This window comes from Xenia sp. Carnegie-2017, unplaced genomic scaffold (genome assembly GCF_021976095.1).
Source record: "Xenia sp. Carnegie-2017 unplaced genomic scaffold, XeniaSp_v1 HiC_scaffold_19, whole genome shotgun sequence".
In the NCBI taxonomy this organism is placed as follows: Eukaryota; Metazoa; Cnidaria; class Anthozoa; order Malacalcyonacea; family Xeniidae; genus Xenia; species Xenia sp. Carnegie-2017.
The window spans coordinates 10,991,265-11,016,172 of NW_025813481.1; the positions used below are offsets into that span (position 1 = coordinate 10,991,265).

The window sequence follows — 24,908 nt, forward strand, 5'->3', positions numbered from 1 at the left end:
AGTTTATGTCAACCACATGGCAATTAACTTTGCCAATGACATTTTGGGAATTTACAAGAATCACTGTAGTAAGTTGTGTGCTCGATTCAGTGTAAAATTTGAAGACGAAACTTCAGTTGGCAGTGGTCCTATGCAAGAATTTTTTAGCCTAGTAATAAAAATGATTCCTGGTGGTTTTCCACTGGATGGTGAACAAAGGCCCAAAACTCTTGTTTTTGAAGGAGAAAATGACCATAAAGTTCCTGTAGCCAACTCACTTTTGAGAAGTACAGGCTTCTATAAGTGCATTGGAAGAATTATTGCACATTCTTTCCTACATGCTGGATCACCAGTATTTGGAATCTCTAAAGTAGTTGTTGATTATTTGGTATGTGACAAAGATGAGATTCCTTTAATAGAAGTTGTGGATATAACTGACATTGACCTGAAGATTCCATTAAATGAGGTTTGAAACGCTTTATTGCATCTGAGCATTGCATTTCAGTATTTTGTTTGAGCTAATCATCTGCTTTATGTCATAGTTGAACAGCCTTGGCAAAGACGAAGCTCCTGGAACTGCATTGAAAGATGTTTTAACTCAGTACAGAGATGAAGCGTCAATTTTAGATACATCATTCTCTGGTGCAAATCGTCATGTTATTGCCCAGCAAATCATGTTACATGCTGTCATTACCCGTGGAAAAGATCTAGCTGATGGAATGAATGAGTTTGGACTGGTTGATTTCCTGAAGAAACACAAAGATATTGTTTAACCACAACTTTTCCCACAATCAACTGCTTCTCTTATTAAGAAAAACAGCTTAAAAATAATTATTGAAATTGAAGAAGAAGAAGAAGAAGGCGTTCATTGTAATCAACTAATGTTGTTTTTGAAACAATACATTGATGGGACAACTAGTGGTAAGTGTTTTGGTAGAGGGATGCAGGGAAGGTTGTAAGTAGTTGTAGTCAGTCTATGTATTGGTTTTTTGTGAGAATATGGTTTGTTTTTTAATATTTGCACCACAACTGATTATATATTATATGCTGGAGCAGCAGTGACTTTATCTGTTTGAACAATATCAATGTCAGTAATATTTTCTTGCTTTTAAATTTGACCTTTGTTTTCTCCAAAAAAAACTTAAATGTTTGACTGTTTGAGGTACTAGTTATATTAATACTTTAATACCTGTCCATTCCTAGGGGCAAATCTTAAAGATCTGTTGTCTTTTTGGACTGGGTGTGATTTACTGCCTGCAAATGGTGTAATCCTGCATCTCAAAGTTGACAGAACAAAAGATCGTAATCTGCTGCCAGAAAATAGAACTTGTTTTCATTTGTTTGTTCTTCCACGTTATGAAAACTTCGATGAACTGAAAGCTAAACTGGATAGAGCTTTGCAATTTGGTTCAAGAGGGTTCACCAATATTTGATCTTGGAATAGTTTATACATTTCTTTCAGCAATAACATAACTTGTTACAGCTAATATAAATGATGAACAAAATTGAAATATTTTTATTCTTTTTTTTTGGATATCATTTTTATAGTTAAACACTTAAAGTGAATATGTTATTGTTTCATTAAATTTTGTTCTGGCAGTGCATCAGCATTTATGTGCTAAAAAACGTTTTCTGCTAAAATGTTTGAATGATGAACATAATGAAAAATTTATAGCCTTCTTTGATATACATATCTTGTTTTGTATTATCTGAATTGACACCAATGAACAATAGGTTAAGTAGCTTTTCTTCTTTTGTGAGTTCACAATGTTACTCGTCCTCTTGGTGCAGTCTGGTATTTACAAACTGAAGCACCTCAATGTATATGTCAGCTCCATTATTATTAGAAGGCGTTAAATGATTAATGGTTCTTTGCAGCTCATCAAGATTTATTTCATTCAATGGAATGTTGATTTCTGGAACAATCACTTGCTGCTGATCTGATTATTTGTGCTACAGCGATTAAATAGCAGCAAGCGTGAACAGCCGTCTATTCCTGCATGAGTCACAAATCTCCATCTAAAAATATGAAACTATTAGCACATTTGTATGCAAAACTAAGATTTATTAACGATCCAAAATAGGTATTTTTTAGTAGCCCACCTAATCAATTTGTGTTTGCCATCAACATGCCAAAGTAATAAGGGGCTAGTAACATTACATGTTTGTAAATGTCGATCGTCCAGGTTGGTATAGTCGTGAGAAGGACTGTTTTTGTTGTTGTTGACTGACGTTTCGACAACCTTAGCTGTAGTCATCTTCAGAGTCAAATGATCTTCGTTTACTTCATACATTGGTCACCCTGGTGTGCCACTTAAAACTTGAGAGCAGTTCAATGAAGAAGATGGATTAATATCATGATGAACATCGACATTTAAAAGTTTATTTGAGTTTGAGATTAACTGCAGAACAGCCTCTTCAAGCTCGAATAATTCAGAAAATCGCAACGTAGTATTGTAAAGAGAATCAATACGAAAAACGCAAAAATCCCGATTTGGACTTCCTTCGAGATCAGCAATACAACTTAAAATAGAGTTGCGAAGGAGTCCGTACTTAAAAAATATGTTTTCAGTTTGGACCTCTCAGTCGCAGCCAATAATTAACGTATATATATATATATATTGTGCTGCAGTCGAATTGTTATATCCTTTATTGACTGAGTTGAATGCGATAGAAATAAGTTTTTGTTTTCTCGCTTTTTGGTTTGACGTTGAAAATAAAATATTGGTCACAGCGTTCATATACCTTGGGATTGCAGACTGTAAGTATTTTGAAGTATCTAGCTAGATTTTCCAAGCAAGAGATGATCACAAACGACAGGTAATTAAGAAAAATTATTTTTGTTCTGATCTTGCGGAAATCAATTTTAAAACTGCATGGATTTTGTTCGATCCTTCTGTAAACTACGTTTTTGTAATTTCATAATTAGCTATGTTCATTTGTGCGTTATTTATAATTGATGCGAGAAAATTAGTTTTTGTTCTGTGCGATTTGAATGTTCGTCAAGTATTTCGGATTTGGGAAAATGCGCTATTACAAAAATCAATGTTCAAGCAAGTTTCTTTAGAAACGTTATATGCCGTACTTGCAATGAATGCACCTCTTAAATTTTTCCTTTAATACACGGTAAAGCTCTTGAACCCAAGCTGTGTGTTAAATAATAACTTAAAAAAACCTACGTGACAACGTCATTTGCATGTCAAATGTCAACATTGCAAGTGGAATAAAAGAAGAATTTATTTGTGTATTGGTAAATACACTTCAGTTAGAAGTTGTGCTCACAACACTACTTTTTCATATTGTAACTCTATATCGGTGATACTGAGTTCGGTTTTGTCTGCATTTTCGACATACACGTGAAGACACACACGACATACACTATAAAATTAACGTTGCATTCTTGTGACCAGCTGTTTTGGAAGTATTGTTGATGAGAACCGGCAAGTTTTAGTCAAATGATAAAATGGTTTCTCCTGAGGCAGTGATTCACTCCGACGGTAATAGTTCGAGTGAAATAGACGATGATGTTTCCTACCCCAATGCAGAGCCCGTGATCGATCTCAATTCCGTCGGCGATGCCTGGTTGATTTTATTCAAAGTTCACTGGATAACGTTTTCAATATGTTTTAGTCTTTTAGCATTGTATAATGGCTATCAGTTATACAAGACATTCCGCCTGAAGAGCACGACGAGGAAGAACTACATCAGTATTGTCCAAGTTCTTGTCATATTATTCGGATTGACCAGAACGCTGTCTTTAAGTATTTCGCCTTACGATATCATGAGCAACACACCAAAACGCGTTCCGTACATTGTGCCTCGCTTGCTGTTTGCCCTTGGCTATCCTTGCCTTTTTTCTGGGTTCACATTTATGTACAAGATTTTTATGTTACTCAGCAAAGTTCAGGTTATGAAGAAAAATCCGATCGGAAGCAGAGTGGTCACTGTAATTCTTGTCTTGCATTTTCTTGCGGTGATTTCTGTGGAATTTCTCACAAGATATGTTAAAGACGTGGAAGTGCTGTTGGTTTTTTGTGCCTTTTATTACTTCTTTGGATGTTTGACTACCGCACTTTGTTTACTTATCAGTGGAAGGCGTGTGCTAAAAAAAGAGAGAACAATTCGGAAATCGCTTCATAAATTTGACGACTCCAAAGCTCACCACCGCGTATCACCAAATGGTCTAACGGCAAGGAAAAAAATCTTAAGAATTACACTCTTGACGGCCGTATTTGGTGTGCTATCTGCTCTGTCCTATAGTTACACCATAGTTCTGGTGATTAGATCTGTCAATGGCGATACATTTTTTCTAGAACCTTGGACATGGCTCATCGTAAACAATTTTTTGAGGATTTTCGAGTTCTGCTTAGCAGCAACTATGAGTTACGCCGTTGCATCGAGTTATCCACGCAATGCCCGTGCGGCAAAAGCTTTATATAACACAAAAAGTAGCTACGCTTCCACCATCAGTGTTAGAGGAGAGTCTTCCTTGTGATACAAAGACAAATAATACATTTGACTTAAGCAACATAATGGTAAAGCAATCATAAAAGTATATATGTGTAAATTCTCTTAATGATTCAGCATAACAGTACCTTTATTTGTACAACAAAACAGTTCTCCCGGCTTTGGTCAGTATAAAACCCTCTGACTTATTTATTTTATGCTTCGTTAAACAGACTTTCTCTTCGACCAGAAATTATTTGTCATTCTCATCATTATAATGATGAAGGGTATAGCTAATAAGATGTCATAATGATTCCCCCAACCGAACAAGCTCTTAAACAAGTGCTTCTAAAATCGATGATTCTAAAAGCAAATGAGTACCAAATTTCTTAGTTTTCCTGAGATTTTTGTAAGCCATGCATCTGTTTTAGTATGTATTGAATTGTTAATTACAAATAAGCAAAGTTTTGTATGATTAATTTTGATACGTGCGAGAACATCATTAATGATGCTTTCTATGTATGTTTATATTTGTGTCCTATTCAGACAAACCAGAATATCAAACTTATGTTACATAAAAGGACAACGGCGTCGCGTTGTCATGATTTGTTAATAAACACGACTTTTTGTCTCTTGAATTAATTTTATTTATTTTGAAACCTGCAAGAATATCATTCGTAATGCTCTATATGTGTCTTTATTATGAAACTGTGTCCTATTCATGCAAACCAAGATGTGGAACTTTCTTTGTTTCAGTGGACAATGCATCAGGTTGTGATGAACGTGACTTTTTGTCTCTTGAACTAAGTTTTTTAAATTCTGCGGCTTTTGTTATGCAACTACCAACGTATATTTTACATTTTTTGCTGCAATCTTTATATTCTTCATTAACTGGGCTTAAATATAAAGAAGTTGGTTTTAGTTTGCTGACATCTTGGTTTGAGGATTGAAAACAAAAGATTGGTCATTGCGTCAATACTTTGAGATGATTGTAACCTTTTTGAATGCAGAAATGTCATCAAGAAAGTGATAATCGCAAACGATAGGTCAATTTTTGTTCTAATTTTATGAAAATGTTCTGTCAGAAATAAATTTTTGAAATGCTGCTTGGAATTTGTTTTAATAGATGTTTCTGCATGGAAAGTACGTTATTATAATTTTATTATTATTTTATTTGCAATATATGTAAACTATGATTGATGCGAAAATTGAATTAAAACTAAACTGTTTTGTGCAATTCAACTATTTATTGTCGGAAGTTTGTAAAGCCCTTTGAATTAGAACTTAACCCTAGGTTAACATATTATTTTCGCAAATAAAACAACTCATGATAGAATTTGCTCTTCATTTCCCATCTAAATTGTGAAAGACGATATTGTCTACGTAGATAAAATACTAAAGGTTTTTACGACAGTGAGATAAAAGGCAAGAAATAAAGTTTCCATATTTTCGTAAAAGCACTATTGCCAATACACATTTAATATAAACGACAATTTTTTTGAAAATAGACATGTTTCGACATCTCATGATGCCATCTTCAGTATGAATAAAATAATAGGTGATACAGGGTTTATATGTAAGTAATATGATACATAAATTAGAACAATAAAAAGGAAATAAGATAATATAATGAGGAGCGTCCGAGCGTATTATAAACTAAATATTGTATTGAATTTAAAAACTTGAACATTGAGGTCAGGGTTAGTTTTGTTAATGTGGAGTGCTTCTTTCACCCTTAAAATCAAAGAAGCACTCCACATTAACAATGTCCTGTCATTGCAAATTATAATTAATGTTGCGTTCCAGTCATTCAATCAAATTTTTTGGTGTTGAAAAATTGTTTTTTTTTTGTTTTATTGTAGTTTGTTGTGGATATGTGAAGGCTAAAGAACAGTGGGTACAAATAAAAAATGCCATATCCCCATTTGTTTGTCACAGTTGATGACCAAGAAGGAAAATCTGAAGAAATTTTAAGAAAAGAGATTGGTGATAAGTTTGGATGGAAGGCTTCAAACTTCATTGAATTGAAAAGTAAATCATTGAGAGCACCAAAGTTTCGACTGTTATCAAACCTCCGTGTTGAGGATACTACGTTGCTAATAAATGGCAACCTGCACTTTGGAAATATCAACAGTTTTGTTGACAACAATAGTTCTCCAAGTAACAGCTCTGGTGGCTCTCTAACAATGATCTGTCGTAACAATGAAAAATATTACGCTTTAACTTGTACACATGTTGCTTGCGTTACAGACCAACTTTGTGCCTTCAAAACGTTTGTCAGGGAAATGAGATTTTTATCATAATTGATAACGTGAATGCCAGAAAAGAAAATGACGGTAATAAGTATTTCTACCAGCCACTAAACTGTGACGAGGAAAAACAACTGGGTACTTTCCCATGTGACGCCAGGGGCGGATCTACGGTATGTCAAATCAGTCACGCGACTGATGTTTATATAGTTCAAAAATTATTTATCAAAATTAATGGTTACAATTTTTTGTGATCATTAAATTCCCGTTCTGTAATCGTTTGGATTTCATCGTCAAAATTCTGTTTTATAAATGAAAACTTATATAAATACCACCTTAGTAAACAGATCAGTAGATTTTAACATGTCTAGAATTATATTAACTGGCTGACTGATAAGCTGGTGGCTCGACTGGCTCAATCATAACAGAGTTCAAGAATCCTTATTTAAGCCATTACATAGGTCATTAGCCAGATCAGTGGACGATCTGGAATAATCTCGACCGATAAGCAGGGTGGCCAGACCGATAAGGAAGTCCAATTGCTATCGTGTAATTGGTACGTTTAAATTTTTGATCGTTTCATAGTAATTTTCTAAAGCATGATATAAACTACAATCAGATGTAATTTAGGGAAATCTTCACAAACTCATACATTGAAGTGAATGCTGCTGTGCAGGCTGTGAATTTTTTCAAGAGGGTGAACAATTCATTGATGAATTGTAATTAAATGCTTGGCAAAGACGATCTCGCGAGAGACATTTCAATCATTGATGTTCAAAAGCAAGCCATCATTATTTAGAGTTCTCTCAGCAGAAATTTGCATCCAAAATCGTAAGTAAAGGACAACTGAAGTGCATGCATGACTGTAAATTATTAAAGTAAATTTATGCGAGTGTGTGATGCGATGTATGTCAATATGGCGTATGGTAAGCAGATAGATGCTTCTAGAATTGTTGTTGCCGAACGACTTTTAGCTATGATTTCTTTAGTGCTTGGGGAATCTTGGCCGTTTTATGGCAGCAAAATTCTACCTTCCTTCAAATGTTTTTCAATGGACAAAAAACTGAAGCCATAAGGTGCCATGCTATTATTTACCATATTAATACAAATATTTGGGGCTGTTCAGTTTATGATCATTGATCATTCAATCATTGGATAGTTATAATACACATTTACTATAAACTGTGATTATGAGTCTTTCTGATCCACAAAGCTTTTTATTTTGACGATTTGACTGGAATGGTATTAAACCTGTGTATTTCACATACATGAATTGTTGCCCCATATCACATATTGACCCCTTTTGTAACTGAACACCTCATGTAGAGATGTCTAGGTGTGTTGATCTATGGCTCATACCACATTGTTTGCCAGAAACTCCTAAGGGCTATTGATGTATGAAATAAATTTTCTATAAAGTAAAAATGTGTTCCTAGGTATGCAGATAAACCTTGAAATTTGGCAAAACAATAAAGTATTTTTCATGATCACTAGGTAATTTTTCTGATGATTATTATAATTTCTAAACTAAATTATTTCAGATTTACATTTAATCGAGCTTTGATCATATGAAAATATATTTATCATGACCAGTAAGCATGACACATGAACCAATTTTAACATTCATGTAATTATATGATTAAAGGCCTGTTGGTTACATTCTGTTTGTATTGGCAAATACAATGCTACTGGTAATTGATATATAGCACACCTTGAATATACTTACAGAAGATAATAATCTTGTGAAATGCATAATAATCATCAATGGCATTAAGCTGTCCTTAATTGCAAATTTTCACAATTTTATAATCCTTGTTTAATCTTTGGCAGAAAAATATTTTGAGTTTTTTCTCCAAAGGTGAATTTCCTGTACTGTATATGGAGATGGGTAAAGGGTTACAATAAACTTGCATGGTTTGAAGTCTGACCTTTTCTACATCTATGAACTGTCCCTTGTAATCCCTCATTTCTAACTTAACACATTACATATAGGTTTGAATGGGGTCTCTAGGGGGGTTTATGCCTGACAACTTGGTAGAAATATTTTTTTTTAAAAAAAACGTAAGCAAAATGTGTTGTTTTTACGCAAAAACGATGACACATAAACAGTTTGTATTGCTCTAAAACGCTGAAATGGCATTTCCAAGGCTTTGAAATTCAGAAGAGAATGCCTCGGACCCTCTCAGTTGCGGAACGCCTCCGGCGTTCCATGACTGATGTTTGAAAAATCCTAGATCTGCCCCCGTCTGACGCAATTAGTAAGTTGAACAATGAAGTTGATAAGATGTTATTCCAGTCGGAAATAAAGACGATTTAAAGCGTCTTGGTACAGATGACATGGAGAGTTTTGCTTTGAGATTAAAAGAAGCAAATAAGGAGCTTTATCATAGAGTGGATAATGGCAAGGATTTTGTGTATGTTTGTACAAGTACTCACATTAAAGGCTTAATTTGTCATCGAAACTATTCTTATGCATGTGAAAATCAAGAAAAACCATTTTCATAAATGTCGTGAAGGTAAAATGCGATTATCAATTTCTTTAGGACGGTGATTCAGGAGATCTTATTTATTTCAAAGATAGAAAGAATAGTTGGCAACCATTTGCGTATGGTGTGTGCGAAATGGGTGAAGAATATGACATTTCTTTTGGTCCAGAGAAAATTTATAAATACTTAAAACTGGATAAAGTTTTAAAGGTGCTCGATTTGAAAGATTGTGAATTCTTCTAAGAAACAGATACTAATAATCACGAAAATTCATCTGATGAAGGTAAATCACGGCTAATTGCTAATTGTATCTAAATATACTTCTAGAATTTGATGCAAAGAATTCTTCTCGGAATTTTTTTCTATGCAAAAAATATCAACAAGGCAGATTAGATTTGCGACAATCTTTCTCCAATGTTTTCAGTGGTGTTTTATCGTCAATAAAATAACAATGTTTTTTGTCTTATACTAGCTTTTTTTAACAATGGATTTTTTCTCAAAAATTTGAGAAATCTTGCTTTTGTCGTGAATCATTTTAACACTTTGTTTACCTATTATAAATCTTTACGTGATGAAACTTTTCTTTTCTAGTTTTCATTTTATTTTACTTTATAGATGTCGACTATTGAGCTCATAAAGGATGCTTTTTCATTTCTCGAAAATATCCACACAACCTTTCAAACCTTTCAAAAAGGGCTGTAAATAATTTTTAGATGTTTAGTAATTTTAAGGATTTGCAGAGCAAAATTTTTTATGCCATTGTCTGTTTAATGCGAAAACATGTGAAAGAGGTAATTTATTCGAGAAATAAAAAATTTTAATGCCTGCTATTATTGTGGCTTTTGGCCAAAAGAATTTGATCAGGCCAGACGGCTATGATTTTGTCAACTATTCTAAGCTGGCATGTGGAAGATGTTTTGTGCTTGAATTTAAACACATCTTTTCCTGTCATGCATCTGTAGACATAACAGAAAAGGCAGTTCTTATTAACAGTAACCCTGAAACAAGTCAGACAAATTAAACTGTGGCGTAAGTTTCAATCGTACATTTTGTATATTAAATGACTTTTTATGAGACCTGTATCAATAATCAAAGTACTGTGGCATGCATCCATACACTTAAGTCATGCACATAGCTATTTTTTTAAAGTTCCTGTTTAAGGTATCTCTATTTTACCAACTCCTTAATGTAAGTTGTTTTAAAGAAAAACTTTGAAAAAATTGATAAAAAGTTGTGTAAAGCGGACATTCCATAAACTTCTATATCCTGAGAATGAAAAGTGATATAAATGAACTGTTTAGAATATATTGTAATTTTCAAACTTATGCTCAAAGAAAATATTATCTAAACTGCATAATTTTTGTTTCATATGCTCTTTAAGTCCATGATATATTATTAGAATGTAAAAATGAGAATATGGAATTTTCATTTATGAAATTGGAATTTCGTATATGAAATTGACACATTTCATATATGAAGTGTTTCAGATTCACATAAGTTTCACATATCATTTCATATGTGAAAACAAATGTGAAATTTTCGCAAGGGCTTTAACATTACACATCCTCTCAAGGAAGTTTCAGGAGGCTATCATCCAAACATTGCCTCAAAAAAGAGAAAAAATCAGTATGCGGCTATTTTAAATATATTTCACACATTCTGTGTAATGTTTGGGCTGCTGTATGGATTAGCAATTTGAATGTCATGCATTCGATCAAGCATTAAGTAAATTGTAGGGGTTCAAACAACTATTTCCGCTGTAATTCTACAAATGTTGGAATTTCCCTTTAGTTAGTCATTTGCTTTGATATAAATGGTTTTATAATTGAGCATTTCAAGTATGCTCTGCATTATTCATCCCAACCTCCGAAAGAAATAATCAGCTTTTGTAGCATGATTCTCACGATAAATTCTGTCTGGAGAATGTGTAAGGTTACTTAGGAAAGCAAGAAGTAAGTATTACTGTTGTTTATTTACATACCTATATACCTATATATTGATAATAAGAAGAAATTACACAAAAAAACTACAATTTCATCCCGACAAGGCTGTTTCGTGATTTCTCACTCTTAGGGGATAATATTAAATGAATTAGCAATTGTAGTTTTGTGTACTTTCTTCTTCTTACAATATTTACGCCCTGCTTCAACGCATCGAATACTGTGATTACGGAAATTCAAATAAACAATACTTTCTATATATACCTATATACGTTCGTAAGACAAAACTTGCTATGTAATTGTGCCGGAAAAATCGTTGTCGCAACTGCTTAAGAACGCAATATTTTGGATTTATTTGTAAATTGCAACATTTTCTAAAATCTTATTTACGGAAGAAGTGAATTTAAACTTCAACCAAGTTTCAATTCTTGTGTGAAGACGCAACGATTTCCGTTAGATAAGTTTTGTTTAATTGATGACGCAGTTTTGATATTGGACAGTTTCTGTCTGCCTAATTTGTCCATTAGAGATGATTCTTCCTTAAAAAACAGTAAATTTATAGTTTACTGTATGTTAAACTTTGATTTACGAGAAGAAGTAATTAAATTGATTACGTTGCATTTTCTATATTTAAACAATTATTTATATACGAGTAACGTTAGTTCATAATGTAAGGAAGACAAGATTATAGACAATATAATGTAAGGAGGATAAGATGGAGCGAGGATCTTTCATTATCAAACAGAAACATTCGTTTGTATGTTTGCCGCAAAATTTATTTTGACGTTCTTTCACGGCTCGTTGCAACACGTAATAACCTTCAGCATCGAAGTTTTCAAGTGAGGAGTGAATTGCTCAAAAGTTTAAACATAGGGCAAGATAGAGTGTGCCTACTAAAACAATACAACGTTCTGTATGTACAAAGGCAATTGATACAATATATATTATATACTTGTATATATTATAGCTTATAATTAAATTATATGAATCAAGTTGTAGCCCAAATATTGGTTGTTCCTAAATTAATTTTTTTTTGTTTTGAGACGTAAAATTTCTTTTAAATCTGTTTAGTTGCTCCATATGAGCTGGTTTGCACTTGTTCATAGTTCAAAAACGCGCTGCTTAGAAGCGATACTTACGCATTAACTACAGTACATCAATATTCTATAAGTCTTTTTCCTGATGCGATAGCATTATACGATTTGGCTATGTGTGACTCATTTTTGTCATTTCATCATGTTAGTTTCAATAACTAGCTATGCGACTTCACTGGGCAATCACAGGAAAATCACATGGCTAAATAGCAGCTTATATTTTATTGCTATTTTCGCACATAATTAAGTATTCATCTGTAGAGTATGTTGCTGTGAATGCCATATGTTTGTAATAATTTGCCAAAAAATATATTTCCATTTACTTCTCTCACAATGAAAATAATAATTGTTTTATATACCATAATACTGACAAGCAAAGTAAATGGTTGTACCAATAAGTTTTCAACGCTGCCTTTTTGCGTACAGGCTGCTGCGATGCTCTGATAAAACATCGGATGCTTCAATACATGCATGAATGTGCTGAGTTGACGAATTTCAAAAAATTAAGAGTAACAATTTTGCTAACAAATCTATATTGTACTAAGCATGCATCATCACTAGTGATTCTTAAAAATGTTTGAAGTTTGACGCTGTTTTTGTAAAGATAGCTTATAGGAAAGGGAAAGTGTATGTTTTATTGTTTTTTTGTTGCATCAAGTATTTCGATCTGCGATCTGCGTGATGAATAACTACATCATGTAGAGACACTCGCAATGAACCATTTTTCTCATATTTTGTGATGTGTATTTGATTTATTTTACTTTCAGCTGAGCTATGTCTCTTGCTATTGTTTTATACACTTTCCAAGGAAGAGCTGTGGATGAGCTTTCAGTTGAAAAAAACGAGATATTGGACGTTGTTGATAACAATGATGAAAACTGGTGGAAGGTGAGGAATCTGTATGGTCGAATTGGATTGGTGCCTGTAAATTACTTGGCAGCCCCCCTTCCTGACCGAGCAATTGCGATCATATCTCGCGGACGAACCTTAGCTAGATATGAGAGCGAAGACGAAAATGTACTATCAGTTTACAAAGGACAACAAGTTACGATTTTCGATAAAAATGATGACTATTGGTGGTACGTTGGAATCAAGGGGCGAATTGGCTACCTACCTGAGAAGATAATAAAGGAATTAAAAGTAAGTTTCTTTAAAGATGACCATAATATTTTTGTGATAAGCTAAAGGTTTATATATTATTCATTATTATAGCAATCTAACGGAAACGATGAACAAGGTATGAAGCCTTAATGCAGTTGGAAAATAAAAGTGGCTGTTTTGATGATTTGTTTCATTTGAAAAATCTTTTTGTTGTTTTTTTGAACTATAGAACAAAAAAAGTTTTCATTACCAGAAATTGTGCCTTCAAAAGCTTTATGTGACGTAAGTGCTTAAGTTTGCAAAACTTCAAATCACAAAATGTTATTAGCTAATACTGCTTCTCAATATACTAAATTACTATGGTCTAAATCAGCTATTGTTAAAACTTTGCTGGACAGAGGGTGCTTTCATGCATGACAGAAATTTACATAAGTGCGTGTTGTCAATATAGTTCAGTTTGTAGAAAAAAATGCTCATTGTATAACAGCATGTTGGCTTTTAAATATTTTCAAAATTATGTTTCAGTAAACCACGTTTTAACTTACCCGGCAACAGTAGTTATTTGCATTAGTCTTTTTTGTTCTAATTTTCATTAAGAAAAAACTATATTCTAAAGTAAATTGTTTTTCCATGTCCAGGAAGAAACTGCTGTCCTTTTCTCGTTTCAAAAACCTCTTCCATCAAAGGGGCAATATTTTGTTACCTTTAAAGGCGAACATAGCGAATTAACTGTTCTTGGTAAACTGCTCAATACTTTCACCTTAAAGATCAGCACGCCAAGTAAGTATATTTTTTCATGATTACAAATGTTTTTGAGATATATGCCTTGTTTTTTATGTTAAAATTTTATTCAAGATGTTAAGATTTCTTTAAATGTCATTTCTTTTTACAATATTAATAAAATATCAAATGTTTTCTAGTTTATTATCCTGCAGAAAAAACAAAAGTGACTATTACTTATCAACAATCTGGATCCCCACAGCAGCTCATCGCCAAGGGAATTGATTTCATGTTCGAATCTAATACAGATATCGTTTGTCACATATTAGAAGCGGAAGGAGTTTCTTTGGATTTTGTTCAACAGCTACTTGAAGGCTTTGACAGCGGAAAATCTGAGATGCCAAAAAAAGGAAAAAACCGGGTAATAATCTGTCCAGAGTATTCCTGTATTGTCTTAGACTGCAAAAAGTTCTTAGATTCTGGTGCGTGAGGCATGTGTTGTTTAACTCACATCGACATACAATTCTCATGTGGCAAAGACATTTAATGTATTATTCATTTGATTTATATGTTGATTTATTAATAATTGCATTACAAAACATGGTGACAGTGACGGAGTGGTGTTTATGTAAACTTAATAAAATCCTCTCTACTCAACTGAATCATTTAGAACAAAGAAACATCTTTCCCTCGCCAAAATGTAGTGATTAGTCCTTGTATATGAGAAATATATTCTTTATCTGTTCAAAATTCCTGTACAGTTGCAAATCATACAGACAGAATATTGGGTGATCGTATTTATTCGTTTTCCTCGAAGCATATAAATTGTTATAGCTAAAGTCTCTTATTTTCAGATCAAAGACGAGGATATTTACGATGACGTGCCTTTTATAACTGAGATCATGGAAAAGTGTTATGACAGATACATTATCGACAATTATCAGTATACTCTCATCCCCAGGAACGTTATATATGACGGTAGAAATGACGAAGAAATATATGACGTTATACCTAGCTTAAAACCTATGTTTAAGGCATACTTTCCTTCATGTAACATAGTAATACAACTACTTCATAATTGACTATTTTCGATGAAAGTTTTAAAAAGGGAGTAGCTATTTTTCTTTGCACTTCATGTGCTTGTTAAAAATTTGCATAAGATAGTCTTATCTGTTCTTGAGACGGCAAGGCGGTACATAATATGAAACGCTGAAACTGATGGAAAACTTTAGCTTTACTGTATGACAGTTATCTCGATCACTCAAAAGTAAGCCAAAAATAAACAAACAAAAAACTACTGCTACATGCCTCTAGGTTTTGCATGGCGTCATAATTATTATTTTGCCAACAAAGAAATTCCGAATGCCATAATATTACCATCCACGTAATTGTCTTGATTCGTCGAATGATTTTGGTACATTTTTAAATACAAAATCACTCGTATGATTACAAAATCACTAGTACTTTTTCCTGGGTAGTTTACCTTTAATAAACATTTTAATTTCAGACATGAAAAGTATTGATGACAACAGCAAGGATAGAGGATTAAATGCTAACCAAAGAATGTCAGAGGAAGAGGTTCTGCTTGCTCTTCTTGCAAAGTGCGTCAAAGCAAAACGTGTAACAGAAATACAGGCACAACAAATAGCAAAGACATTGTGTTTTAAGGTACCAGATGTTGCATTATTTGGTTGTGTAGTTTGCTTTGTTTAGGCATGATGCCTTGATGAAAATGGAAAGAATATTAAACTTATCTGTATTACAGTTACCAGGATTGCATTTAGCCTTAGCCCAATGTACTATTAAGCTTTTACATGCAGCAAACAGTAAACAATTTATCCAAATACATATTAGTTTTAATTAACAGAAGCAAACGCAAAGTGCACGATGTCGTCGTTTACGAGAAACATCACCAGTTTTTTAATCAATGCCTACAGCCATAAATTTCTAAAGTTTTATCAAATCAATACAAATGATTGCGTGTCAAGAAACAATTGAAAATGATTGCTTTAGAAAAAAATCAGACAGAGAAAATTTCGTTTAAGCAATTCAGTGTCATATTACATCATATGTGTATTTAATTGAAACGTCCAATTTTTAGACGGGCGCTTATCAAAGCACGGAAAACTTTTACAACCTTTCCGCCCCTGGCATTCAGTATATTTCCACAAAAGTGGAGCCAGTTTACGAAGTTATCGAAGATGATAATGGTAAGCTTGAATTTAATCACATATATTATTTCTATTTTTGGAATGCAATTGAAGAGATGAAGTAATCATGTAAATTGTTAAGTAAAAAGACTTAAACAAAACTATACCGTGATGGTTGAACATTTTTAATTTATAGTGCCCACGCAGTTGAACACAAAAATACAAATAGAAACTGCGGTTGCATTATTTAGCTCTTCTACGCAATTATAGTTTTGCGTATAGTCAAACTTTCTCTCTTTAATTTAACGTTATTATAAACTGTACAAATGCGTTTATTTTACAATTAAATTTGCTGCGAAGAGTGGCGAATCCAACTTTAGTCAAAACTAATTATGCCATGCAATCAAGTTGCCTCTGAATTATTTTGAAATATAAATATATCCCAATACGAACTGTAGTGATTTATTTTTACTTACCCCAGGTTTGTTGTTGACTGCAAATGTGAAATTAACCAAAGCTTATAAAGCATATTCGCATATTTGTCTTTTTTATCTCCTCGACAAGTTACATGTTGTTGGGTCTGCCCAATTTACTATATTGAATCAGTAGCATTTTAGATTTCTTAATTTGGATATTATGCAAGACTTGTTGGAATTATTGTTGAAATCTTTAGTATTGGAAATTGCCAATAAACTAGAGGAAGATTGGAAACCGCTTGGTAGAAAGTTGGAAATATTTGAATCAGAACTGAACGCGATAGACGCCGATTATAAATTAGAGAAAGAAAAAGCATTTCAAATGCTTTCGAAATGGAAAAAAAAAAATGGAAGAGATGCCACTACGGAAAAATTGGTTCACGCCTTAATCAATATACATCGTCTAGATCTTGCAGAACAGTTGCGTATGCCACAAGGTAATGGCCGTCAAATGAGATACCGTAGTGCCACCCAATTGTTTTCATTTAAGAAAAGCACATTGTAGCGAAGCATTAAGGAATAGATTAGCGTTTTGTAAAATTGATATTTGGTTATTGTAACGCATCCGTGAAAACTGCGTGTGATATTTAATTGTCTGAATTTTAGAACAAGAGTTGAACAACGTTAAAGTCTTTAAAGACAGGTTTCTCGACGAGGAATACAATCTTCGAGACGACATACATGACATATTGAAAAAGTAAGTTTTTTTGAGAGGACTGGAGACTAATATCTGAGTGTTATGTAGAGCATAATTGGATAGTTGTTGATTAAGAAGGGGCCTGGACGAATGCCTTCTGTATTTTGTTCCTCAATATATATTTTATAAGATCCTTATTTCGTGAAATAGACTAAGTCTTATCTATGATAAACAACAACTAAGCCACCTAAAACAGCAGACGAGATAAATACACACGAAAAGATCGGACGACCCAACACTGTGAGTATTTCAAAACGCGACACGCCGTCAGCAACAACACGAAACCTATTTGGCCAAGGGGCAGGAGCAAATCTACGAAATTTATCAACCCAAGGGAAGCCTTACAACCAAAGTAATGATAAATACCGATAAAGGCATCAATAACACTCTCTCCTGACCCTGAGATAAAGAAAAAATTACATTGTAAACCACCATCTTATCGATTGCGAATATTTGGCGCCATTTTTCCGACGGCGCTGATTAACTACAAGTACTTCCCATTCACTATTAGCAAGTCGTAACTTAATGCGTGACGAAAATGCCGAGGTAAAAATGCTCCTGTCCAGACTGTGAATACGAGACAGAGGAAGATGAGGAACAACTCGCAGCGGTATTATTAAAAATTCACTCGACTGGCGTTCACAACAACAACCAAGCGACAAACACACCCACGAAAAAAAATAAAAATTCAGAAGGTCAACCATATCCGTAGCCAGGTACGGTGAGGTGACGTATTTCCTAACACGTTGGCAGGATTATGTCGAAGACACAAAAATGACCGGCAAATACAAAGTCATCCAATTACTCGAATGCTGTGACGAAACGCTTTGTAAGGACCTCACCAGAATCGCTTGCGGCACCCTCACAAACAAACCCATCGACGACGTTATGGCTGCAGTCCGCAAACTCGCTGTAAGAGGGGAAAACAGGATGCTGGCCCGTATCAAACTACACAACATGCGCAGGATCGTAACGAAACCATTCGCAGCTTCGGCGCACGTCCTCGTGGACAAGCCAGCCTATGCAAATTTACGATTAACTGTCCCAACTGTGCACCAGAAATCAACTACGCGAACAATATCCTCCGCGACACATTAACCGTTGGGATCGCCGAGAGCGACATCAACCTAGACCTGCTCAGCGATAAAAATCAAAATATGACACTGGAGGAGGCATTTCTGTTCATCGAAGCCAAAGAAGGTGGCAGACGTTCGGCCACACATCTCCTCAACAGCCAAAGCATCGATGCAACCAGAAGCCAATATCGCCGCGCCAAACAAGAAAATATGACCCAGGGCGTGCAAACCAATAAAATCGGACTATGTTCCTACTTTGGCAAACATAGCCATGGTAGGAACGCCCCACCCAATATCCGACGACAAAAATGCCCGGCTTACGGTAAAATGTGCGAAAACTGCGAACGCCCTAACCACAACGCTTCCATGTGCAGAAGCAAAGACAAAGCTAAGCGTTAACAAAGCACAACGCAAACCGAGACCAGGAGAACGCAGTGCTTGATAGCCTGTGCATGACCAACAGCCAGCAGCTACGCAACAATGGCATCCTGCTCGATCACCACACTTACAACGACCTCAATGACCGTTGGGTGAAACAACCGTCACAGCTCCATACAGCCCTCGGTTACACCCTAAATTGTACAAGATCACGCACAGCCAAATTGAGTGCCATGGAGAACACTGGATGCCAGAGCTGCCTTGCCAGCATACATATAATGAATCAACTAGGACTACGCCAGAAAGGTCTCCTTCCGGTGAATATGCGCATGCACGCTACAAACAACAACGGCATCGATATCATCGGTGCAGTTATTGTGAGATTCTCTGGTCAATCCAAAGACAGACATGCATTGGAGAGCCGTCAGATTTAATATGTCACTCGTGACTCAAATAAACTTTTCCTCAGTCGTGAGACATGTGCCGCCCAGGAGAATCAGTCTATTCAAACGTTGTGAACCCATCAGTCTATACAAACCAGTCTATTCACGTTGTAAACCTATCAAAAGAAAACCCATCAAAGCACTCATGTGACTGCCAACGTCGTCAACTGCCACCACCTAAACCCACAGCACTGCCCTTCCTTGCAACCGAAGAAAATCAAAAAAAAATTAGAGGACTGGCTGCTCCATCACTACAAGTCCAGCACGTTTAACACTTGCGAGCAACAACAACAGCAACTCATTGAATGTCCACCAATGCGACTCATGATTGACCAAAATGCGAGACCTAAAGCACACCATACACCAATCCTAGTCCCTCTAGACTTGCAGGACGAGGTGAAAGCTGTCCTTGACCAAGACGTGGCCCTCGGCGTTATTGAACCCGTCCCAATCGGCGAGCATATCACCTGGTGCCACAGGATGGTTATCTGTGGAAAAAGAACGGTAAACCACGACGAACCGTTGGCCTACAGGCACTAATCGCAAATGCCACTAGGGAGGCCCACCACACCCAGAGCCCTTACCACCAGGCACGCTTTGTCCCTAGTGGCAAAAAGAAATCAGTGCTCGACTGCTGGAGCAGTTATCACAGCGTTCCCCTTCACCCAGACGGCAGACACCTCACAACCTATCTCTCCCTGGGGTCGCTATCGGTATACGTCAGCGCCGCAAGGGTACATTGCTTCGGGGGACTGCTACTCACGCCGGTTCGATGAGATTGTATCACACATTTCAAACAAACCAAATGCATAGATGATACTTTACTTTGCGTGGGTAACCTCACCCAAAGTTTCCATCAGGCTGTTGAATGGCTAGACATCTGTGTTCGAAACAGCATTATCCTCAACCCCGACAGGGTTTGAAATCACAACAAACTCTCTGCGCCAAAGGTAGAAATTCATCGATGCTATTCGCTATTTCTCAAAGCCGAGCAGTATCACGGACATCCGTTCTTGGTTTGGCCTGATCAATCAAGTCTCATATGCATTTGGAGCCACTGAACGTACGCTACAGTTTAGAAAACTGCTAAAACCCTGCACGAAGTTTTATTGGGACGAGGAGCTCAACACACTCTTTGAGGAATCCAAATCCGTAATCATAAATAAAATCCATGAGGGTGTTTGCATCTTACCTACACCAACCATCTCACCAGCCTACCCCTTCCAGTGCATCTGTGCGGATTATTTCCACTACAAAGGATCTAACTATCTCGTAATTGTAGACCGTTACTCTAACTGGCCTATTATCGAACGAGCCAAAGACGGCTGCGACGGACTAATCAATTGCCTACGACGTCTCTTTACCACCTTAGGGATTCCAGACGATTGCGCTACTGACGGTGGAGCAGAATTCACCGCCTTCAAAACACGGCAGTTCTTCAAACAATGGGAGTACACCACCGCCTCGCCTTCGCTGCATTCCCGCACTCAAATTGTTCCACCGAGGTTGCCGTTAAAACTGTGAAACGTCTCATCACGAATAATGCCGGCCCTACTGGTAGCCTCAACACAAATGACTTGCTGTTTTACAATATCGTAATACGCCTCATACCGATACGAAATTATCACGGGCCCAATGCGTCTTCGGTAGACCCATTAAGGATTTCATACCAATTTTAACCCGCCGTTATAGGCCTCATGCAACCTGGAGCGAAACACTCGATGCTCGAGAGGAGGCTTTACGAAACCGCTACATGAGATTGGCGAAACGTTGGTCAGAACACACGAGAAGATTACAACCTCTGTCCATTTGACATCACGTAAGAATACAAAACCAAGCAGGAGCGTACCCCACGAAATGGACAAGACTGGCACAGTCATCGAAGTCCTTCAACACCGCCAATACCGCGTCAAAGTTGACGGGTCCAACAGAATTACACTAAGAAACAGAAAATTTCTCCGGCAATTCACACCTGTACAAGAGCAGTCACCCAAATATACTACTGATATGGACCTGCTGCTGATACCAAAAGTCTCACTGGACAACCCTACTCCCAACAAAATAACACCATCCAGCAGAAAACCAACACCGTCATTACCACGTCTAGGAGCGGAGACACAGACTGATACCCAAGAGCCAGCACCACTACCGAACATAGATACCGCAGATGGGACTTCACCAAACGCAACCAAGCTACCTGAGGATGTCAGAGAACCCACACCAGCGACCAAATAGCCTAGCAAGTAAGCACCACTAGCTCTACGCCGATTACTCGATTTCAGCAAGAAAGGGCTATTTGAAAATTGAGATGATGAACAAATATCAAAGGACAAATTTATATTACGCTTTCCAAAACTAGAAAAGACTTAGGGGTAGAGCATAATGTGATAATCCTTAATTAATAAGGGGCCTGGAACCGACTGTTATTGTTGTTTATCATTCGTAAACGAATGGCTTCTGTATTTCGTTCCTCAATATATGTTTTACAAGATCCTTATTTCATGAAATAGAGTAAGTCTTATCTATTATGCAATGTCAGTTTTCTAAAATTGGTTTTCGTATAATCTAAACCACCGCCAGACTTTACAACAAAACGATTTTACTGAGGCAAATTATCTGAAGCAACGATTGCCAACAAATAACTTGATCTTAATTGCAGGGGGGATGGCGGACAGCATGTGAAAAATTTTTCGATGACAATGCTCTAAAACTGATATAGCACGTCTTTTTGTGCTACTTGTTGCAGTCCTGATAAACTGCTTTTGGAGTTGAGACATGTATAGAAATTATCTTATAACAACATCCATCACCCAAAACTAGAACACATTGCTCATTTACTATTCCTTTATAGATATTTTTTGTTCCATACTTTTAGTTTGCCGTGGGTTTGTGAAGCTTATGGTCTACTGGGTCCAAACGAAAACATGCCTTATGAACATTTGTATGTCACAGTTGATAACGTAGAAAGAAAATCAGAAGATATTTTGAGAAAAGAAATTGATGATATGTTTGGTTGGGAAGCTTCGTTTTTTATTGAAATCAAGAATAAACCATCAAAAGCAGTAAAGTTTCGACTGTTATCTAACCTCCGCCCTGAGGATAGCACGTTGCCATTCAATGGCGATATTCACATTCAAAATAACGATAGTTTTCATAACGATGATTTTCACGTGAACAGCAGCTCTCACGGTACTTTAACAATGTTCTGTCGTAACAAAGAAAACTATTATGCATTGACATGCGCTCATGTTGCACAAAATGAAAATGATGGGAACAAATATTTTTATCAGCCACCCAACTGTAACAAAGAAAAACCACTTGCACTTGGTACTTTTCCCTGTAACACGATCAATAAGTATAACAGTGAAGCAGATATCATGTGTATTCCAATCGGTAAGAAAGAAGATTTTCAGCGGCTCGGTGGAAATGAAATGAAGAGTCTTGCCTTGAATTTGAAAGAAACAAATGAAGAACTTTACAAAACGGCAATAAGCAAGAAAGGGGTTGTGGAAGTTCGAACAAGTAATCAAATTACGGGCTATATAAGTGAGCGAAATTTTTCTTTCATTGACAAAAGTTCGACATTTATTTTCAAAAATGCTGTGAAAATAAAAAGTCGTAATCCATTTCTGCAGAATGGTGACTCAGGAAGTCTCGTTTATTTCAAAGATCGAGTAAATGTTTGGCGGCCTTTTGCTTATGCCGTGTGCAAGATCGATGATGGTGATGATGGCGATGATCATGTTTATGAATACGATAATTATGAAGATGTCAAGAAATACTATTTGTGTTTAAAATTGGATAAAGCTCTGAAGATGCTCGATTTTAAGAACTCTGAGTACTTTCACAACAATTATCTCGTAACATGAAAGCTTATTGCGATATTTTAAAAATTGTTTTTAGTTTTGCACTCAGTTATATTAACCAGTCATAGTATCGAATCTCATGATAAATTATTTTAACTGAGGAACTGCACTTTTGAATGAAGAAACCGTTTTCTGTAATAATGGAAATTTGCAAAAATTGTAAGACAATGCCTAAGAACAATTGTATGCAGGAGTATTTTCTCCCAAAACTATAAGCTTATGAATAACCGTGGTTTTCTATAGTAAATCTACATATAAAATGAACCTAAGAATAACTCAGTAAAAAACTAAAAATTTCCACAAACTATAGACTCGTAATGCACAATTTTGTGAGCTTTAAAAGAATTGCAATATATTTAGGTAAAAAACTGTGTCGCAACATTTTTCGCAACAAATTCCTAATAAGATCAATGTATTAGCTATTTCAGTTTAAAACGGTTTTTATCAGCATGCATCTGATTCACTAAAACTAACTCTAGTCATCTCCTAAGTTGAATCTTTCTTTAGATCATTAACTGTTTACTTTATAGAAATATTTTTTGAACAAGAATACAACAATTCTAATGTTTACGGTATTTTTCAGATACACATCTACCCAATAATAAATTTTAAAATTTGATATTTTTTCTGTTTTCGCCTTGCAAAAACACATTCCTTAAAAACTTTTATAAAGGATTACATTAGTACAATTTTGGTTAAGATTATACAACTCAGAAGTAAGTTTTGTTACATTCATAGCTATGTTACACTTTGTGTGTCATTTATCAAACTATTATTAATTTTAACCAATTTTTTGAGGTTTATGTTATTGAATATATCAACCAATTTTAAATGCGTAGCGAAATTTTGAACCAATTTCTGTTTGATCGTTTTAACAATTGGCAACCAATTCAACATTTGGTAAGAAATAACGAATTTTATATTGGTCCCTTTTTTTAGCAATTTGTTGTTCTGGTTGCATCCGAAACTGACGTTTCTTGGTTGTTTTAGACACAAAGTTTTTACAATGTGCAGTAAGATCCCAGTTGATTAAGATTCTTTAAACTCCCAAAACCGTCGGGATACTAGCTGTCATCAATTTCAACTCCATATCAACATTTTTACTTAGACACGGTTTGAGCAGTTCTTCTCCGATCATTTTGTTAATATATGACAAATGAAGATTGAAATGTTTTTCGTTACTTGATAGTCACCATTATTTTTTTATTAAGCTTTCTCTATCAAAAAATCCGGCTTACGGATGATAACATAAAAAATAATTAATTGGAGGTGACTTATCACGAGTTGATTAAAAACCCAAGACACAATTTTTTTGTTTGTGCGCCAGATTTGAGTATTTTCGCAGAAGGCCTTACTTTTCATGCAATGTCTTACATAACAATGGATTTCATTAGCAATATTCAAGCCACATAGCCATATCATAGGTGTTTGATACAACATGTCACAACTCAATGACGTAAGCCTGTGTGTGTTTTGCAAAATTTAGCTCAAAGAAGGGAAAAAAGCCTGCTAGGAATTTTTCTTTTCCAAGAATTGATTCTGCCAATTTCGTTTAATGCCCATCTTGTGGTTCTTTTTAGGCTAGAGTTACGGTTTCACACTTTTTCATACGGGTGTTGTGTGAACATTACCCCAAACCGTAAGAGTTTCAAATCGTTTCAAACTCTACCGGTATTATGTGAACGGGGTCTCAATTCAACGTATTTATGCTTCCAGGCATAATTATTTGCATTACTAACACAATAAATAATAAGTAAGTTACCAATATACATTCCTTTTGCTGTAAAGAAAATGAACTTGTTGTTTT

General features: G+C 35.4%; 2 protein-coding genes and 1 long non-coding RNA gene across 3 annotated transcripts; all 3 read left to right on the forward strand.

The window, feature by feature from the left end:
* The first annotated feature begins 3,234 nt into the window (after positions 1-3,234).
* Positions 3,235-5,063, forward strand: LOC124439213. The gene has a single exon (XM_046989440.1). The coding sequence runs from the start codon at positions 3,443-3,445 to the stop codon at positions 4,472-4,474; it is 1,032 nt and encodes a 343-aa protein (XP_046845396.1). The 5' UTR covers positions 3,235-3,442; the 3' UTR covers positions 4,475-5,063.
* A 2,238-nt stretch (positions 5,064-7,301) lies between these two features.
* Positions 7,302-9,990, forward strand: LOC124438688. The gene is made up of 3 exons (XR_006946155.1): positions 7,302-7,505; positions 9,218-9,443; positions 9,776-9,990. It is a non-coding gene; the product is annotated as an uncharacterized LOC124438688 (long non-coding RNA).
* Positions 9,991-10,885: 895 nt separating this feature from the next.
* On the forward strand, positions 10,886-23,408 carry LOC124438736. The gene is made up of 12 exons (XM_046988936.1): positions 10,886-11,112; positions 12,962-13,334; positions 13,407-13,431; positions 13,525-13,577; positions 13,934-14,075; positions 14,216-14,436; positions 14,870-14,993; positions 15,523-15,683; positions 16,117-16,225; positions 16,839-17,078; positions 17,248-17,338; positions 22,111-23,408. Exons 2-12 carry the CDS (start codon positions 12,969-12,971, stop codon positions 23,102-23,104), a joined length of 2,526 nt encoding a protein of 841 aa, XP_046844892.1. The 5' UTR covers positions 10,886-11,112; positions 12,962-12,968; the 3' UTR covers positions 23,105-23,408.
* The last annotated feature ends 1,500 nt before the right edge of the window (positions 23,409-24,908 follow it).

What these genes read in the sequence shown, in the direction of transcription:
- LOC124439213 (XM_046989440.1), top strand. Translation starts at nt 3,443, where the DNA reads ATGGTTTCTCCTGAGGCAGTGATTCACTCCGACGGTAATAGTTCGAGT.
- LOC124438736 (XM_046988936.1), top strand. Translation starts at nt 12,969, where the DNA reads ATGTCTCTTGCTATTGTTTTATACACTTTCCAAGGAAGAGCTGTGGAT. An exon ending in CAAAGACATTGTGTTTTAAG is followed by an intron (nt 15,684 to 16,116) that starts GTACCAGATGTT and finishes TCCAATTTTTAG; the next exon opens with ACGGGCGCTTATCAAAGCAC. An exon ending in AGTTATCGAAGATGATAATG is followed by an intron (nt 16,226 to 16,838) that starts GTAAGCTTGAAT and finishes TGAAATCTTTAG; the next exon opens with TATTGGAAATTGCCAATAAA.